Source organism: Macrosteles quadrilineatus, unplaced genomic scaffold, assembly GCF_028750875.1.
Source record: "Macrosteles quadrilineatus isolate MER2022 unplaced genomic scaffold, UCM_ALF_1.0 Scaffold_5__1_contigs__length_97177068, whole genome shotgun sequence".
NCBI lineage: Eukaryota > Metazoa > Arthropoda > Insecta > Hemiptera > Cicadellidae > Macrosteles > Macrosteles quadrilineatus.
In genome coordinates, this window is record NW_026542598.1 from 67,048,218 (window position 1) to 67,069,330 (window position 21,113).

Below are 21,113 nucleotides of genomic sequence, written 5' to 3' on the forward strand. Positions count from 1 at the left end.
TATATTAATGGAGCGGCAACCCCATAAATAAACCCTTTGGAAAACCACAGTGTATTGTTATCTTACAAATGGAATTTAGCTTCTATACACGTGATTATATTCTAGGAATAGTATTAGCTTTGACTTTAATTAAATATTATCTTACTTGCAGCCAATGAGAATAAATTTACAATGAAGTATTTAACTCCATACATAAACAAATTATTTACTAAGTTTAAACATACGAGCTGTTGGCCCGTCCTACGTACGGGAATCAAGTAGTCAATTAAAACTGTATATAGTGGGTCTATTACTAATTCAGGCATAGTTTAAGCAGTTCAAAATTGATAGTAAAGAAAAAGCTTCGAAGATGAGTTAAAACATGTGATCATTGTTATTTACCTAACCTTTCCTCAAAAAGACGAATAATAAAATAATTTACCTAACCCGCCATGTTAAACTTCCCTATCCCAAGCGTGATGTATACAACTTCCTTACTTCTCGAGTGATGTAAAGTATCAAAAACTCTCTCGGTGATGTAAAGAAACCCATTTAAATAACATTGAGTGCATAACTTAAAAAATATACCTCTATGGAGCCAACGACATTCAACGCTAGAAATCAGTTGTGCGCTTGAATGTTATTGTTATGCTTTAAAGTATTTTCCTAACCTAGCTTTTGTTTGTAAAAGAACGTTACTGTTAGAAGATGAGTGAAATGGATAATGATGAAAAATATTGTACGTAAACCCATGTGTATTGTCGGGTCAGGTAAAATCTTGTACGTTACACGTTACGCAAGAGCGTGTAAAACTTCACTCAGGTGAATTATGCAACTCGCTTCCGCTCGTTGCACAACATTCACCTGCGTGATGTAAAAACGCTCTTACTACACTTGTAATGTAAATAGCTATTACATAAGCTTTCTTTTGAAGATTCGTGAGCTTCAATTCGTATACAGCAATGGTTATAGAATCTTACTTATGTCCTATAATCAATGACAACAACTCAGAGTAAATAAACTAACCTCATAAATCTATAGAATATTTTTTATTCAACCAGCTGTTAGTTATAACAAATTATATTTCACTAAAACAAACTAAATATTTTAAAGACTTCCCAAAAAATATATTTAAATAAACTCTCATCCTCTTACCGATTAAATAAACGTATCAATGGTTATGCATTACACATAGTATAAATAAGTCAATTCTACCTATGTCATTTAATTTTCATCCAAAAGCTGAATTTGTGTCGAAAAACGCGGAATGTTTACAGCTGTTCCGTTAAGCAAATTTTATTATACCTAAAGCAAGAGTAGAATCTTAGCGTCGGCTGCTAGACTTTTTAAAATTTAAAACTTAATTTCAAAACAACTGAAACCCTATACTAAAATTATGGCTTCGACATTCCCTAGTTATCAAAATTATCTTTCTTTCAACACAAAAAACATGAAAATCCGTCGAGTGGTTGATTCAGAATAGTGAAATAAAAAAACACTGTTTCGTTTTAATATTATAGATTAGATGAGAGACAAATAACAAATCTGTGATTAGTTAGGAGGATTAGTTGATTCTTCTTTAATAAGGAAGTTGCCTAATTTGACCCAAAATTTGTTTAATATTTTTAACCGGTTTTTTCAAATTTTCGGTTTACTAAGATAGTACATTTTATTTAAATTCGGCTAAAACTAAGTTGCAAAAAATGAGCGTTTTTAGTTGGTTTGTGAGTTTTAATTCTAAACGTTGATTGGGCCGAATGAAATATTAATATTGCGCATTATTGCACTTATTGAGCGCAAATAGATTATTCATCTACACGCATCTTCTTAAAAGAAACAGGCTATGCTATTTCTTATTTAAATAAGAAATTAAAAGATCAAAAGAAACTAAACTGTTTTAATCAAGACACTAATACAAGAATAATATTATTATAGAAAAGTAAATAAAATCATATGGTTAAATATTAGTTAAATAAGCAGAGAGGTTAAACATCTTTCCCTTTGAGTTTCTTTTCAGAGTTTAGTCAGGAAAACGTTTCGTAGGTCTTATAATTCTGCCTCTTGATGATTGTTTTATTGCAGTTTCTTGATTGGGAGTAGTTGATCGTGAAAAAGGTTTACTTTTATCTTGAGTTATTCTAGATGGTGCAGTAGTTGTTCTTTCAGCAGTATTTGATAGGGAAGAGTTGTTTTGAGTAACAGTAGTAAATGGCAGAGGATCTGACGTTGTATCTTTGATGGATAAAGGAATAGGATTGTTCGGTTTGGTTGTATTACCTTTGTAAGGCAAAAGGTGGTGTCGATTCCTTCTCAACGTAGTGTTTCCTGTCTTAACCCAGTATGACCTTGGCTCTTGTCCTAAGCTGATAATAATACCATCTCTTTTTAGGTCTTGGATCCATACTTTCTTACCAACAGGCAGCGATGGAAGTTTTTTTGTAGCGTAGCGCCTATCGTAGTTTCTCTTGTAAGATGCTTTGTAAGTATCTTCTTTTTCCTTTAGTTGAGAGAGATCGGGTTTGATTTCAAGTTTTTTAGGTAAAACAGGCAGGTTATCTCGCAGTGATCTGTTGTATATTAGCTGAGCAGGACTGTATCCACTTGTGGATAGAGGTGTATTGCGGTAGGTTAGGAGGGCTAAATATGGGTCGTCTTTGTTTTTCTTTAGTACACTCTTCGCTATTTTGACTGCAGCTTCAGCTGCACCGTTACTTTGGTGGTAGCTTGGACTGCTTGTCACAAGTTTAAAGTTATAGCTTTGAGCAAACTTTTTGAATTCAGAGTTTTCAAGACCAGTGTATCTGGTAGCAAACTGTGTACCACAATCAGATCGTAGCTCAATTGGTATACCGTGACGGCAGAATACAGATTTGCATTTTTCGATTATTTCAGCAGTTGACAGGTTCTTTAATGTAGCTATTTCAAAATAACGTGAAAAACAGTCAGTGATTACTACGAACCATGTTCCTTCAAGTTTAAAGAGATCAATCGCTGCCTTTTCCCAAGGACGAGATGGAAGCTCACTGGGCAAAAGGGGTTCATGATGTTGTGTTCTATGTTCAGTACATTTGGGACAATCATTAACAAATTTCTCAATGTCAAGTGACATTCCTGGCCACCACATACTATTGTTGGCTCTAAGTCGACATTTCGTTATGCCTAGGTGGCCTGTATGTATTCTTGTCAACATTTCTTGTCTAAGAGTTGTCGGGATTATGAGACGTTCTCCTCTAAGCAATAGTCCGTCACAAAAAGAGATTTCATCCCGAACTGTGAAGTATGGCTTAAGATTATCGGGAATCTTAGTTTTATCAGGCCATTCAGTTGAGCAGTAAGATTTAATTACCCTGAGTTCTGAGCTAGCCCGCTGTGCCGATGCAATTCTATCAAGAACCATGTCAGTTACATAGGCAATGTTTCTTGTTACTGTGTGGATGGCCAGTTCAACTTCCTCATCTAAATCATAACTCTCATTAGCTGCTACAGGACTTCTTGAGAGACAATCAGCAGTGGCTAAATGTTTGCCAGGAGTGTATGTCACATTGTAGGAATATCTCATCAGACGAAGTCTTAGTCTTTGAAGACGGGGAGTCATATCATTGATCTCTTTAGTAGTCAAAATACTTACCAAAGGTTTGTGATCTGTTTCTAGCGTGATGTGCTTGCCCACAATGTAGTCTTTAAACTTGTCACAGCTCCATGTTAATGATAGAGCTTCTCGTTCAATGTTAGAGTAGTTTCGTTCAGTTTCGCTCAGAGTGCGTGAAATATAAGAAATAGGCTTCCAATTCCCATCTGATTGTTGTTGTAAAAGTACTCCACCCAGGCCTTGTGTAGAAGAGTCAGCAGAAATCATAGTCGGTTTATTTTTATCATAGAATGCAAGTTGAGGTGGAGAAGCCAATAATTCTTTCAATTCATCGAATGCTTTTTGTTGTTCACAACCCCAACACCATTCGTTTTTTCTACTTAGTAGGTCAGTAATGGGTTTTAGTAACCGGCTTTTATTAGGTATGTATTTGCCAATGAAGTTCACCATACCAAGTAACCTTTGAACTCCTAAAATATCTGTTGGAGGAGCCATTTTTCGTATAGCTTCGACTTTGGTCTCATCGACTTTGATTCCTGATTCAGATAAATGGTGACCTAAGTAGGTTAGCGAGGTTTGAGAGAACAAGCATTTGTCTTTGTTTAGGGTGAAGCCAGCACCTTCAAGTTTGGTAAGTACTTCTTCTAAGAAATAGTCATGTTCTTGTTGAGTTTTCCCCCAAACAATTATGTCGTCCATATGCGCAAGTGCATTCATTTGACCTTTAAGGGTTCGATTCACGCATTCTTGGAACACTTCTGGTGCAGATGTTATTCCAAAGGGTAGTTTCAGAAATTTAAAACGTCCAAACGGTGTCAGGAACGTTGTCAAATCTTGGGATTCTTCGTCCAATGTGATCTGCCAGAATCCGTTATTAGCATCCAATTTAGAATAGCATTTTGCTTCTGAGATTTGGGCAAGTGTTATGTCGATGGGTTGAATAGGATAGTATCTTCGTTTGACGCATCTGTTTAATTTAGTAAGATCTACACAAATGCGAACTTTGTTAGAGTCCTTCTTTGGCACAACAACCATTGGAGAGCACCAGTCTGTGGCATGGTGTACCTCAGCGATCACCCCCATTGACACCATTCTTTCAAGCTCTTCTTTAGTAGATTCCCAAAGAGGAAGAGGAATCCGACGAGGCGTGTTGATTGCAAATGGATTGGCGTTATTTTTCAGTTCTACTTTGTATTTGACATCAATGGAACCTAAGCCTTCAAACAGTTTGGGGTGTCTGTCATACCAGTCATTACTGGATGGCTGTATTTCGTTGATTCGAGCAAGTAACTGCAAACTTGTTATTGCAGGTTTACCTAGAAGTGGCTGGGAAGTGCCCTTAGAAACATATATAGTCTCATAACATGTTTTTTGATTATGTGATAATTTTACAGTAGCAGTTCCTAAAATTGACAGAGCTTGACCATTTGCACCACTAAATGTTTTGGATGTGGGAGTGAGCCTGATTTTCTTATTCAGTTTAATGTCGGAAGGCAAAATCGTTACGTCTGCTCCTGTATCAATTTTGAAAAGAACATCATCACTGTCATTCATATTTAACACTACAGACCATGGATCATCACGCAAGTTTTTTCCTACAATGCCAATGAATGTTTGAGGGTCTATGTACTGCGAGCAAACATTTTCAATGGGTGTTTCAAGGTCAGTATCATCATATTCAATTTGACTGACTTTGTTTGATTTGCAAACATTTGGAAAATGACCAACTTTTTTACAAAACCCACATTTGTATTGTTTAGCTGGACAGTTGAATTTTTTGTGTAAAACTGTCGAACCACACCAAAAACATCTCTTTTCGACATGGGACAGGCTTGCAAAGAAATGTTTTCAGTACTATAATTTAACACGCTTCCTAAACACTATTAAGTAAATAATATTATTGAAAAATTACAAAAAAATATAATTTCTCATAACACGAAGGGCTGCAGGACAAGATACGCCTTTAAAATTAAACATGGTATTAAAATTACATAGTTTTAACAACTAAACATTCTAATTGTTATAGTACTTCATAATTACTTATTTTTTGAACTCCATAAAAATACATTTTCATTGTTATAAAATTCAACGTTACTAAAAAATAAATCTACTTGATAGCCAGTGAACAGACGGTGCGAGATTTACTGTAAAGGTCGCAGGTGTTAGGGTCGTAATATGGGATATTGACGGACCGATATAGTTCCGTAGTCAATCTTTTCTTTATGTATTATGTTATTTAAAATCATTTGAAATCGTGCAACTCATTTGAAATCATCGAATTTTACTATCATTGCTCAACAGAGATAATGAAATAAACTTAACTTGCATGCGATAAAAATGGTATTTCTCATTTAAACTCTTTCAAAGATACCGTAAATGATCAAGGGAAACATTTAATAATTTACATGGTATGACTTCTTATACTTACATTTTTTTTTACATATTTATACAATTTTATTCTTTCTAAACTTTATTTGCATATCCCAGTAAATAAATATGTTAATGGCCCAATAAGATTAGAATATAAGCTGTAAAATGTGGTTATTAATTAATTGTGAATAATTGTAAAGTTTGAGCATAGGCTGAAATAACATTGGCATTTAATATTTTTACTGCTAGAAAAGATGATTTAGGAATCCTTTATTTGTAAAAAGAAAAAGTGAAGGGAATCTGGAATTACCACAACAAACTAAAACATAAAACGACATGTTATTTTAATGTTGAAATGTGCAACTCAAGGTATGCGATATCTTATGAACAAAGAGTAAATTTAGACTTGAATTTTGAAGGCTAGCTAACTTTCAGCCCAATTAACATCTCCAAAGTTCGGTCACAGATTGGTGAAAGTAACTTTTGGAGTCAGTGTACTGTTTCAAAATCTGTTTGACTATTTTCAGCCTTGCACCAATCCATACTTGATATTATGAGTGTAAAAATGAATAACATATTAATAACAATAGTACTTATAGAAAATCTCACATAATAACAAATAATTTTTACAGTTATTAAGAATAATTTTTATTTCATTTAATTCTGCAGCATAAAGACCTGAAATGAGTTTTCAATACACACATTTAAACTACTTTAATACAAACTTTAGTGTCCAAAGTGAACGTTGAAACACCACCGCATATATTTACCATTGATAAGGTGTTCTGTTATAATATAAAGGGACCCATGATGTCTTTTCTGATATTACTATATTAAATATACTGTAGCATACTTTTATGCAAAGATGACCCATTTGTTCATAGTTACAATTATAGTTAATTTGTGTTTTAACTAGCGTAAATTCAAACAGCAACAAATTGTGTTGGAAGCTTATTTTAACCACTGAAAACAAAGAAGACACACATAATACTAAACACATAACAAATAATAAGGATGTACGATAATTGCAGAAGACCCCAGAGCATGAAACTTTGTATTAAAGTCATAAACAGAGAACTAAAACTCCCAGAGGATGCTTTAATTTCCTCTTCTTGTTTTAAAATGTTCACCCTTTGTTTATGAAACGTTTTACTTCGTGAACAGTAATTGTTGTGACGCTTATAATCATCTAAGTTTTGTGATCATGCTTGACTTAGTGTTCATTTTTCAAAAACAACTTTTTAATAATTTTGACTTAAATGTATGAAACCTAACATTTAATAGACATTTACTTTAAGAAATATGACACTTGATACTACAAAATTTCCTATCGCATTAGAACACTTGCATGAGAAGCTGTTTCTTTTACTTGTTCTTTTTCACTGGGATATGTAGGTGTAAGTGGGAATATATGTAATCTAAAAATTGGAACTCTCCCATCAAAATAGTGTTTAGTAGTTATTCTTAAACTAATGAACATTTATGAAATACAATGTTTGGTAAAGGCAACTATAGCGAATATCCCTATAGGGAAGCATATATTACCGTAGCTTGGTAATACCTAGACCTGGAACCGATAAATGTTTTTTATTCTGATTTCCCTGGAGGCAAAAAACTATTCGTTCAAAATTTTTTCTCGATATATTAATAAGCAAGCACGTACGTAATCAAAAAACGTAAGCAAGCAAACGTTTTTCTCAGCGCGTATGCATCGCGGGGAAAGTCTACGCGTACTGTTAGAAATATATTTCCCTCTGAGAGAAGTCTGTATATTACATATTATTGGTGGAGTTTTCGACCACTGAACAAAATAATATATATACGCCCGTGAACTTGAGTCATTTTTAAACAATTTAAATAAAATTTGGCTTGAATATGAAGATGTAAGGCGGATAAACTCGAATGAGTTCACGAATCAGCATGATCGGACGATGCGAACGGGTTTTATGGGTGGTTTATGGGGTAAAAACGGGGGTTTCACAAGATTTTCCAATTTTTCTCTAGACAATTTTGAGAGGTTAAAAAACAAATCATTTAGTCTAGTGAAGTTTTTTGGTACGCTTAATGGGGACGGAGAAAACTCAATAAATTGTAAATTTAAAATGCCTGTGTTGTTTTTATGGAGAATAACAAAACTGTTGTAATTTTGTGCTTGTTTAAGGATCTATTTTGATCAAACTTTGAATATTTATTTATTTCCTATGAGCTAAAAAAACACACCTTATTACCCGCCATGTAGCAGAAACTCTAGGTGTTAAACCTAATATTATTTGAATAGATTTAATTGAAAATCCAATTATGCAAATGGAACTTCGTTAGTCTGCAAGTTTGCTGCGGCGGGAGTATTTATAGTTTTAAATGGCAGCAGATGTTTTTTTTTTTCGAAAAAGTTGTTTGTGCTTATTAAATTAATGGTAACGAGTTAAAATATTTAGTCTAAAATTTATTTCCTTGAACAAAGAATGTGAACGGTTTACTTTGTAATATTAGGTTTGTTTAATTTTTTAATCAAACCTAATTTACATCAACATATTATTTTAGAAATGATTGTCTAATGTGACGAGAATCATAAAGCCATTTAATAATACATAACTTATGAAACTAATAAAATAAAGGTACTGTAATATATAAGGCTATATTACATGGCCAGAAGATTATTGAGTTCGTGTGTGTGGCTGGGCTGCACTTCGGGATGCTCTTCTGTAGTGTGCGTAGCTGGAGACTTAGGTAGGCATACACTCCGTTGTTGTCTTGGTGATGTATTCCGAGTTTCCATGACACGAGGTGATCGCTCTGGCGGAGTTTGTATTCCCACAGCAGACTTGTTCTCAGGGGATTTGATCGGAGACTGCACTACCGGCCTATTGACTGTAACTTCCTCTTCCTCAGTCAACTTACTAGATCTCAAATGATCAGCGTGGCAGAAACGTATTTTACCTCCCAGGACGCTCACCACATAAGTAGACGGACTTTTCCGCTCCAAAATTCTCCCAGGAATCCAAGAAATGATCTCCTGCCGTACTGACTTCACAAGCACCTTTTCTCCCTCCACAAAGGATCTGAAACGTCCCCGATGGTTATCGGCTGCTTCCTTCTGCGCCTCCCTCTTCTTATCAATGGCTGACAATAAACAGGGTTTAAGCATTGTCAACTTAGTTCTCGGTTTCCATTGAAGGAACAATTCCGCAGGGGTAACACCAGTGACAGTACTGGGTGTGTTGCGAAATGCAAAGAGGAAATTATCCAATTTATGTTGTAAAGAAATGGTCTCAGAACCACTAGCCATAACCTGTCTTTTAAGGTTCTTCTTGACTTCCTGTACAAATCTTTCTGCAGCCCCATTCGAGGCAGGATGGTAAGGAGGTGAGAGCGTAAACTTAATACCGTTGTTGCTCAGAAATTCTCTGAATTCCTCACTGGCAAAATTGGGACCATTATCACTGACCAATTCTTCCGGTAGGCCAAAAGACGCAAACAGCGTACGCAGTTTTTCAATGGTTTTAAACGATGTAGTAGATTTCATGATAAACACTTCTAGCCATTTGCTAAAACTATCAACAACTATGAGCATTTGTTGTCTTGTTAGTGGGTCTTCCGCATAATCCACGTGGATGCGCTGCCACCTACTTGAAGCTCTAGGCCACTGACATAATGGCACCTTAGCCACAGCATTCCTTGTACACTGACACACATGACATGAGAGAACAGTCTCTTCAATGGTTTTATCAATCCCCGGCCACCAAACAAAGCTTCGGGCTAACATTTTCATCCGATTTATTCCGGGATGCTGATCATGCAGCAATTGGATAACGGCACTCCTCAGTTTCTCTGGCACCACTACTCAACTAACCCATAAAACACACTGGTTCTCTACGGACAACTCATCCCTTCTTCGAAAATAAGCAACCAGCTCAGAATCTTGACTATCACGCCATCCATGCCAAATGAAATCTCTGACCTTTGTCAAAACAGGATCAGTATCAGTAAGTCGAGCGATATCCTTAGCAGTAATAGGATTGAGATCACTCACCAATTTGAAACAGTCAAAGGCCTCTACCAGGGAAGAAACATGAGAGATGTAGTTGGAATCCAGCTCCAATTGGTCGTCATCAGGTAACGGTAATCTCGAAAGAGCGTCCGCATGTGGCAAGTCCAAGCCACGGCGGTACTTTACTTCAAAACTGTAGGCGGTGAGGATCAGGGCCCATCGTTGAAGACGCGCAGCGGCGACACAGGGAACTCCCCGCTTATTTCCAAAGATTGTCACTAAAGGAGCATGGTCAGTCTGTAACACGACATTTTTCCTACCGTAAATATATTTATGGAATTTTTTTACTCCAAAAACAAGAGCCAAAGCTTCTCTATGCAACTGTGAATAATTTCTTTCACTAGCACTCAAGGATTTCGATGCGAAGGCAATAGGCCTCTCTACTCCATCAATAAGGTGCGAAAGCACGGCACCAACACCTCGTGGACTTGCGTCACAAGTCAAAACTAATGGTCTATTTACATCGTAATGAACTAAGACATCTGAAGACAATACCCATGTCTTACTTTCTTGAAAAACAGAAGAACATTGGGATGACCATACCCACGGTGCATCCTTACGAAGTAGATCGTAAAAACAGCTAAGTTTGTCTGAAAGATTGCAAATAAACTTCCCATAATAATTTATAAGGCCTACATAGGCTCTTAACTCTTCCTTTGAAGTTGGCTCGGGTGCATTCCGAATCGCCTCCAAAATACCCTCCTGCGGGCTGATCCCTTTGGACGACAAACAGTAGCCTAGGTACTGTACTGACGGCTGTAAGAATTTACATTTAGAATCATTTACCTTGACTCCATAACTTTGAAGACGTTGAAGAACACTCTCCAAGCGTGACAACGCTTCCTCTTGCGAAGATCCACCCACCAGTACGTCATCCAAATATGCCACTGACCCAGGTAGGCCACCAATAATTTTGTCCATGGCCGCTTGAAAGAGACCCGGAGCCGAAGACAAACCATACGGCAGACGTCGCAAACGCACTAAGCCCTTGTGCGTAGTTAGAGTCAAGAGTGGTTGGGACTCCTCCGCCACAGGAAGTTGGAGATACGCTGCCTCCAAGTCCAAAACTGAAAACCAGCTACAACCTGCTAGAGTAGCAAAAATGTCCTCCGGTTGAGGCAAGGGATAGTGTTCCGACTGGATCACTTGATTAAGGGTTACTTTAAAGTCCCCGCAGAGTCGCACCCCACTTTTCTTCTGAATCACCACAATAGGAGTAGCCCACTGAGAGCTAGTAACGGGATAAGCAATACCTTCAGCAATCATCCTATCAATCTCATCTTCTACTGATTTACGCAACGCGTAAGGAACAGGGCGATATTTACAAAATTTTGGCACAGCATCCTCTTTTAGCACAATACGTACCTCAACATCCTTAATTTCACCAGGACCTCCTTTGAACACAGAGGCATACTTTTGTTTCAAACCAGAAACGACTTTAGGCTCAACGGCCTTACCTAGGGTTAGGTTAGGTTCACCACCCTTAGATTTAACACTGCCTGATAGGCTATTAAAATTACAAGTAAAAATAGATTTCCAGTCAAAAGCAATATGTTGTAGCCAACTACGGCCTAGAAGCATAGGCTGGTTCGTACGATCAATCTTAACGACTATCATAGGTAAATGATAAGTCTGGTCCATGTAGGCTACTTTGACTAAAGCTTGTCCAATAACATTGACTTCATTGCCTGAATATGTAAGCAACTTGATATCTACAGTACTCAATTGTACATTAGGGAAATATTTGTTAAACAATTCTTGAGGGCACACAGTTAGTGCCGAGCCAGTATCAATTTCCATTAATACGGATACATTCTCTATTTCTAGGCTTACCTTAAAGGCAGAAACATTATCACCAGAATTCATACTGTACAAAGACAAACTTTCAAACTCCACTTCATCTGGACCATCACTAGGCCTAGGCCTATTTTCCTCTTCCATCTGATGGATTTTAAATTTACCACTCTTTATGGAATTTTTCACTGGATTTTCTGATTTGAACCTGCAAACCTTACTGATATGACCCAACTTTTTACACCCATGGCACTTGTAATTACTATACGGGCAATTATTAGCCCTATGCTCTGGATTGCCACAACGAAAACACTTATTTATCTGAGACATATCTCCCTTCACATCACTTGAATTTGATTTAGATCCCGCACTGTGAAAATTTGAACCTCGGTTGGAAACACGTGGATTCTTCTTGACCTGAAACCTGGAAATTTCCTGAACACTTGTATTCGAGAATAGACCTGTTTGTTTCTCGGCCTGTTCAAGCCTGAGTGCAAGAGCCAACGTTTTCTTCAAATCCATTTCTTCGGAAAGTAATTTTTGACGAATTGCTTCATTTTTAATTCCCGAAACTAACTTGTCTCTCAGTGCGTTCGATAAGAATGTTCCAAAATCACACGTCGAAGCCAAATGCTTCACTGCCACTACGAACTCGGCAATACTTTCAGATTGTTTCTGGCATCGACTATAAAAATTATAACGCTCAGCGACCACAAGGCGTTTAGGAGAATAATGATCTTCCAAGATTTTGCTCAAATTATCGTAAGATTCTTCATCAATCTTCTTAGGAGAAATAAGATCGGTGAGGACGGCTAATATTTTAGGGCCTATTACAGTAATCAAGATGGAGACCTGCTTCACGTCCTTGACCTCGTTGGCCTTGAAAAAGTGTTTCAAACGTAACAAATACGAACTAATATCTTCTTCGTACGGATTTAACTCCGATATCCGACCGATACTAGACATTTCACGCACACGCGGATTTAATTTCGTCGCCAAATGAAATAACTGTACTTCTAATAATTAATAAGCAAAGAGAACCCGATACTAGGGACAACTTACTAATTAGCATGTTAACTCCGACTGCCGTTCCACTCCGCTTCGTGCCATCGTTCCTAGTCGGTGACGTCACTCAGCAGTGCAGCCAACCACACACACGAACTCAATAATCTTCTGGCAATGTAATATAGCAGCAATGCATTATAGCAATGGCTGGCAATGTGTCTTCGTGTGTCAGCAGTGCAGCCCGCCATCACTTCGGAGATCTCAAAGGACTGTGCAAAAGCCGAAGCGGCTCGACCTTTAAGTTAAAAGGCCGAGTTAGAGAGAGAAGATTTTATGTTTATTTTATTTGAAGAAGAAAAGTTTATTTAGTATTACTGAAGTATTTTGTGAAGCTTATAAACAAACAAAAAAAATTGTAAAAGAAGAAAAAAAAATTGTTGATTTGGCTTAGCCTAGAAGAAAAAGGTTAGGCCGTTAGAGAAGAGTTTTATTTTAAGTTTGGGCGAGTGTAATATATAAGGCTATATTACATTGCCAGAAGATTATTGAGTTCGTGTGTGTGGTTGGCTGCACTGCTGAGTGACGTCACCGACTAGGAACGATGGCACGAAGCGGAGTGGAACGGCAGTCGGAGTTAACATGCTAATTAGTAAGTTGTCCCTAGTATCGGGTTCTCTTTGCTTATTAATTATTAGAAGTACAGTTATTACAGGTACCGTTTATGTTATGTTTTTTTTTAACATTTTAATGTGACAAGTAAGTACTGGCGTCGTTTGTTGCAATTATTAAGGAATTTTAGTACGAGTCTTGTAGACAACAAAACTTTATATAGGTAAAAATACCAATCACCATTTAATAATTATATACAGTATGCAAATCGTATTCCTTTTTCCCAACTCAGATTATTATTTTATAAGTAATATTCAATAACTGAAAATACCCAGCAATAACATCACGGGTTTACTCAACGCTTCAATTAACATAAAACAGAAGCGTAATTTACAACGGGATCCCTATAACGAGCGCTGACTAATGCCTGAATAATCCTATCCTGCCAACAGGAATAATCCGTTTTACTTTCATCCAATGAGTGCTGGAATATAATGATTTCGCTCACTGTAGTATCTTACTTTTATTTTGAGTCACATGTTTTGAGTCATGCTAACTTACGCACACAGATGTTTTAGGCTGTCACTAAATTGAACTATTTTTGTACATATTTTTATATTAAAATATATTGGGCCAGGAATAATGGTGGAATAATTCAATTTGATCATACCAAAGTAAGTTGTTATCATGTATAATAAACTTTATAGTGTACACAATATGTATACTCTCTAGACCAAGTTGATAACTATTTTTCGGCGTTCTAAATTATCTATTAAAATTAAAATGTATTATGTTAGCTACAGTAAATTTGAAACTTTTTGTAATGATTCAGAGTTTTTTTTTCCGGCAATACAAATAAAGTTCCCTTAAAAGGTATTTAACAACTTTTAAGGCAAGTCCTTCTAATTGGTATTCAAACCCAAAAACTTTGCAATTTTAAAAATAGTTTAGCAGAGTAAGCATTATTAAAGAGTAATGAAAGAGCTTGTGGAACAGCATCCATGAATACAAATAGGATACAATGAAGTGGCAAATGCGATAGTGCGGGTTTACAAAAAATAAACAGGATTTTTGTCAACAGTGTGTTAACATCCTTTATATTGCTTATATAGTAAAGAAATTGTAGAATTAATTTCATTTACTGTACAAAGGGGATTTCAGTAGTTTGGGGTTTATTCGTACCAATTGTTTTATATAATTTACTATCTTTTGTGATGAAGACTTTTAACTTAAAATGAAATCTATTATTTATTTTTACCTAAATATAACTATATAATCGTTTTACATGTAAAGCACAAAAAATTAACGAAAAAATAGTTTTTACTACAACAATAATAATAGCTATGACAAATAATACAACAACAATAGTAAACAAATTAGACTGTCATTTGATCAGATAAATTCAAGCTGGGAAACATCCAGAGTTAAACTTATGTGTATATCAGTATCAAGGCTATGGTGAAAATGCATTTAAGATTACAAAACAAAACAAAAGACTAAATTTATAAATTAGTTGTTATAGATGGGACTATTTATGCCTCACTGGTTTTTCTAAGACTTGGGTTATTTGATTTTACAAGTAGAAACTACTTTTGATGAACTAAACTAACTAAACATACTTTGAAACATACGTTGGTTAAAGGTATCTTAAGTTAAGTTCGCAAACAGAACTTTACTGCCGACTATCTGTGTAATACTCAAAGACAGAACTTTTGAGATCCTAATTGGGGTGAAAATTAGCGAACTTCTCTCCAGGCTACATAAACATAAACTTAAGATAGTGATTTATTAAATAAAACATACACTGTTTCTAAAAGTCAAAATTCCAAAATATACATTTATAAATTAATCCTCAATCAACAAACAATTTTATTATTTTAAAAATTGTCTACAACGAACATCCATAAAATGCATTTTCGATTTAATATAACTATTCAACGAGTTTATTTTAAGTCAAAAGCTATTGTCATTTATACAACTTTACACATAAAAATATTGCATTGTGTTTTTGGAGGTGTATTATTTAAGTTAGACCTAAAACTGAGTAGCTTTAATAAAACACGTTTAAAAGGAGAACGCAAAACAAGAAACGGAAAACAGAGAACCTTTTATTAAAGAAAAGAAAAAAAAACACAGTTAATAGAGGACAGATATATATATATAATAAAACAGAGTATATGTAACACAGGAAATAGTACAGTATAAAAACTACTATAGCCTCATGCCTTATGAAGAATGTTGAAAAACATTTTTAATCATTTTTAAGGTAGAAAATTCTTTTACATCCTTTATAGTTATAACTATATTCATAGAAGTGGAAAGTAACTGTTTATAGATGTTTAAATTGTTCTGTGGATTGTATGCCGTTTATGTATAGTAACAAAACTCGTACGCCATGAGAAAACTTTGACGAAATAAAATAGGAACTTTTGAATGTTTTATGACTAATGATTTGTAATAAATCGTTAACAACAATTTAATCGCAAAATGGATGCATGGATCATAACTCCAACCGTTTTAAATGATATTTACAATAATATAGAAAAGAAAACACAGTAGACATTCAATAAATGTTTATTTTTTGTCAAATATTACACGTATTCTGTATATTATAAAAAAAGTGGTACAGATTTACAATGACTACAGACTTACTTACAGACTACTGATTTGCTTTTGATGTATGGTCAATGGGTAGTCCACAACTTTCAGGCGTTATATTATTATTTTACAGCAAGTGTTGAAGCCCCCTTATGCTATTTTACTCAACATATGAACACAACTGCAACAGTAAAATATATATATATATATTTAATCTGATATTGTCAGATTACAGAGAATTAGATTCTTGATTGCTTGTCATTATTAGTTAGAATCGGTGGAGTGAGATATAATCGAACTTAAAAGAGGTCTACAACATTGTTTGAAACCTAAACCTTTGCACGGGTTTTCATACAGTCACACAAATGATTAAATCCCCTTAAAACACAGTTATTTTCTAATCGTGGCAATTAAACATAGTTCAAGTTGACACCAGTGTTATCAAATTACACCTCGTCTCATAAATTCTATGGATAAATAAAGTCACGTAGAATTTGAGGAATTTGTCACATTCCATGAAGGAACGTTTTGAACCAGGTTATCCCTATTGCAAAGTTGGAATATTAATATCTGACACAACACGAATATGTCAAAACTAAAATGTTTGCAACTATTTATTCAATAAACATCTTGTTGCTCGGTATTATATTGCTTGTATCGTTATACAAGCCATGCTTTCTTGCTTTAGGTGCAAAGATAAAAAATACTATCATTAAAATGTATTGCAGATCAAACTATTTATAATACTTCAGATTTTACCATTTGTAAAAAATAATACTGCTTTATTTAATGCAAACAAATAATATAAATACACATTTCCACGCCATAGTTACATAAACAAAATTTATAAAACCTTGTATAATCCTTGTATAACCTTCCCCCTTTAAAAGGTTTTTGTGATAAATAAACTTTATAAAATATAAGCAATAGTTCATATGTTGATAGAAAAAAATTTCTTACACATTTGTTGTATGATACAAAAAAAATTAATGGTTATATTTGCATGGGTTGTTAAAGATTTAGATAAACATTAAAAGATTAAAAGTACTAACAAGAGAAAAATTGGAAACCGATAAAAGAGTACTTCATATAACTGAAGTGGGTTGTTTTGATAACTCGGTGAAGTTTTCATGTAATTTCCAGCATCACTGATCAAACAGCTGATGATGTAGCTTAAACAAGACCGATCCCGTCATGACATGTTTGAAGGAACGGATATTATGAAAATCCCAACTATTATAAGTCTTATAATTGTTGTAACCTGTTCAAAATCTTCATGTTAATCTGCTTTATTGACATGAGGTGGTATTTTATACGACACAAAATTGCTAGTGTTTTAAATTGTTTTTGTTGAACGTAAAACTAAGTTTTGAGTCAGTCTAAAGAATTGATCTGTTGAGTTTTGTTGGATAGCTATTCCTTTAATGAAATGGAAGTTTGTCTGAAATTTAGAGTTGTGTTTCATCAATAATTGTAGTATATTGAAATAAATGATAGTGTTTGTATCCAAACCAAAAACTACCTTTACCAATCTATGTCTTGTTTACGATACCTTAAAAATCTTTCACCTATAAAATACCAATAGGATTAGCATTTTCCAAATGGAAAAGATACGAGTTCAAAAATGTAAATTTACTAGATGACTAATATATTACTAAGACTACAAGACACATTATACATTGTATAAGCCAAACCATTAAGCTACAAAAAACCGAAACTATGTCATTTGGTTGGACGTTCAGTGGATTTACCATTCTTTATGCCTTTTCTGGCTCCTTGTGTAAGGATTAGAGTTACGTTATTTATTTAGTTTTACAAAACACGTTTCTCTTATTAACACGTCTAGAATGTTATAGAGGTCTTGGCATTAATCTCAGAAAATTAAGTGGTGTCATACGCATTGTCAGAGACTTAATTAAGACATCAGGGTTTCCTCATCAAGGTAATTTGCCATATTATTAATTTCCACACTTACTCCTAAGTAGTAAACCGTTACTGAACACCTGGCTGAAGACTTATTCATTGTTACACCTTGAGCATTGACGATATGAAATCCACTCCTTTATTCAATTGTATATTCTTAGTACATAAACCTACTATAATTAATGTCTTAATTAAATGTAAACAAATTAACACTGCACATAACATGAAATATATTATTGAAAATATATGATTAAAGACAAATATAAAAATAATTGCCATCAAACTGGTTATATATATATATAGTAGAATAGGTTGCGTAAATTTTGTTTGTCTTCAGTATTTTAATACAGTCCAATGTGGGTTTGAAAATGGGTCTTTGGCCCAAAACCAGTAGTAGTGGTGAACTAGCAAAGATACCCCACTTTAGGCACGTTTTCCCCATAAGAATAACATGGGGATCATTTTTTGGCCACCAATTCCAAAAATCCTGATCTTTGCCTAAATATCCCTATATAATTGTTAAACCCTATTTCTTACTTATTCCCTATATATATATTAGATATTAAGCAAAAAAAAAAATTATTGACCCATGCATGTGTATATGTATAGTAGTATAGTTTGTCGCCGCCGTTTTTTGAGGCTCGACATTTTTGGGCTAACTCCCCGCCCATGCCTAATTGCTAGTACATCTAACATTCCCCTTTCTAGTTGATATGTTGATATGTTGTAGTCTATATTTCTGTCTTATCTATATATATTAGTTGCATGAGTTGTTTAATATTTTCATTTCTTTGTCTTTTGGGATATACCTCTTAAACTTACTCTTGGGCCTATACAAGCCTATATAAATGTACAACTCCATATCTATATTGTATAATTTCAAATCCATCTCCAACACCCATTCACATGTATATTCTCAAAATCATCAACTTGACAGTGCGAGGTTTGTACGCGAACTCGGTCGTGCTCCCGGCTCATGGCGTGCCCCTGGCTCACGGGCAAGCTCCTGCTTCTTGCTCCTTGTCTCTAGTGGTAGCTCTTGATTGAGTCCTGGGTGGGAAACCTCCTTTTGAAGTAATTTCTTAATTAAAAAAAAAATTTATAAATTTCAAAATGTTTAAAGTTAAATTTTGTAAATTAAAAATGTTAAAGTTAAATTTTATAAATTAAAATGTCTAAAGTTAAATTTTATAAATTAAAATGTCTAAAGTTAAATTTTATAAATTAAAATTTTCTAAATTTATAATTTTATAAATGAAAATTTTCTAAATTTATAATTTTATAAATTAAAATTTTTAAAATTTATAATTTTATAAAAATTTGGAAATTTCCCAAAAGTCTATATATAGAGGTGGCATCAGCCCGAGACCTCATTCCTAAACATGAAGCCGTCATGTCAACACTGCTCCGTGTCGCTCTCCACCAAAAGCAACCTGATTCGTCACTATAAGGTAATGCATCAAATGAATGTGAAACTGTGCAAGGTTTGTGATTTAATCTGTGATAATAACTTGGCTCTAAAATCGCATATATTACAAAGTCACAAGAGTTGTAATTTTTGTAAGAAAAATGTTGTTGGACATTTTAGAAGACATGTCAATTCTTGTAACAAATGTCCATACACAATGATTAAATTTGTTGGTGAATCAATTAGAGCTGAACTTGAAAATACTCTCAAGTCTTGTCCTCTGCCAATAAAATGGACTTTAGTAAGGAGAATTAAATTTATAAAATATTCAATGGATCAAAATGGAAAATTAGTTAATGAGAAAGAATGTATAGCAGATTTTAGAAGTCTTACTACCTTAACTATTGAGAAGAGAGATTTAAAGCCTCAAATTGAAAATGCACTTTTAAAGATTGATGCTTCCATACACAAATATCAAGCCCAAGGCAGTGGATGGATATATGACCATACTAAATATTGGCAGTTGCATGTTTAAAAGTATAAGCCCCTAACTCCAAAGTCATATACCCCCACACCAAAAAGTATTCAATCAAAACATGCTGTTTTAAATATAAAGAATTCTGACAATAAATGCTTTCTTTGGTCAATTTTAGCAGCTTTATACCCAAGGAACTTTAATGAACATGCTGAAAGGGTCTCAAACTATACACCCTATGAAAATCAGTTGAATATGACAAACATAAAGTATCCTGTGAAAATATCTGATATAGATAAATTTGAAATACAAAATAATATAAGTGTTAATGTATTTGGAGTTGAAGGCCAGAAATGTGTATATCCATTAAGAACAACCAAACTGAATAGTAATACCCACATCGATTTATTGTTATTACAAGAAGGTCGTAAATCACATTACTGTTTAATTCGTGATTTTGATAAGTTAATGCTGCGGTCTACAAAATATGACCATAAGAAACATTTTTGCAAGTTGTGTTTGCAACATTTTTACACTAACGATATATTAGAACGCCACACAATATATTGTAAAAACTTTGATGCCCAACGAGTGGAAATGTCTAAACAAGATACATTACAATTTAAAAATTATAAATATCAACTTAAAGCCCCATATGTAATTTATGCAGATTTTGAATGTTTTATAAACTCAAACAACTATATTCCATCGGGATTTGCATTTGTCATAGTAAAAGATTCGAAAATTATTTCTGAAGAGTTATATAGTGGTGCAAATGTTATGGATGTGTTTTTCGAAAGGTTGTTTGAGACTTATGATTATATTAAAAATCAAATGGCAATATATATTCCTCTTCAAATGACTCCTGAGCAAGAGGTATCTTTCCAAAACTCAACACATTGTCATATTTGTGAAAAGCCCCTATATTTTGATAGGGTGCGAGATCATTGTCATTCATCTGGTCGATACCGTGGAGCTGCCCACAATGATTGTAATTTAAACTATAAAGTAACAAAGAAAATCCCAGTATTCTTCCATAACTTGAAAAATTACGATGGACATTTAATAATGCAACATTTGGGAAAGTTTAATAATCGTAAAATTAATTGTATAGCTAAAGATATGGAAAAGTACATTTCATTCTCAGTTGATGATTTAGTATTTTTAGATTCCTATAACTTTCTGTCCCTTCCATTATACAAATTAGCTTCCAATTTAAATACATTTAGATTCATAGACAATCCAATACTACAACGTAAAGGCGTATTTCCCTATGAATACATGACGGGACCAGATAAGTTTGCAGAGTCTCTAC

The 21,113-nt window shown here is 34.3% G+C and overlaps 2 protein-coding genes across 2 annotated transcripts; both read right to left on the reverse strand.

The window, feature by feature from the left end:
- Window positions 1–1,999: 1,999 nt before the first annotated feature.
- LOC128995667 (uncharacterized protein K02A2.6-like) lies at window positions 2,000–3,835 on the reverse strand. Its single transcript, XM_054420684.1, has one exon. The coding sequence runs from the start codon at window positions 3,833–3,835 to the stop codon at window positions 2,000–2,002; it is 1,836 nt and encodes a 611-aa protein (XP_054276659.1).
- Window positions 3,836–8,576: 4,741 nt separating this feature from the next.
- On the reverse strand, window positions 8,577–12,302 carry LOC128995668 (uncharacterized protein K02A2.6-like). Its single transcript, XM_054420685.1, has 4 exons — window positions 12,242–12,302; window positions 10,773–11,380; window positions 9,789–10,223; window positions 8,577–9,620 (listed from the first exon to the last, which is right to left on the reverse strand). The coding sequence occupies exons 1-4, from the start codon at window positions 12,300–12,302 to the stop codon at window positions 8,577–8,579; spliced, it is 2,148 nt and encodes a 715-aa protein (XP_054276660.1).
- Window positions 12,303–21,113: the final 8,811 nt, after the last annotated feature.

Bases quoted from the DNA above. Each gene is read 5' to 3' on its own strand.
- LOC128995667 (XM_054420684.1), bottom strand. From the start codon at position 3,835: ATGATTTCTGCTGACTCTTCTACACAAGGCCTGGGTGGAGTACTTTTA.
- LOC128995668 (XM_054420685.1), bottom strand. From the start codon at position 12,302: ATGGATTTGAAGAAAACGTTGGCTCTTGCACTCAGGCTTGAACAGGCC. The intron at 11,381-12,241 runs GTCTATTCTCGA...CTGTGTTCAAAG, and splicing joins ACAGGCCGAGAAACAAACAG to GAGGTCCTGGTGAAATTAAG. The intron at 9,621-9,788 runs GTTAGTTGAGTA...CATGTGTGTCAG, and splicing joins AGAACCAGTGTGTTTTATGG to TGTACAAGGAATGCTGTGGC.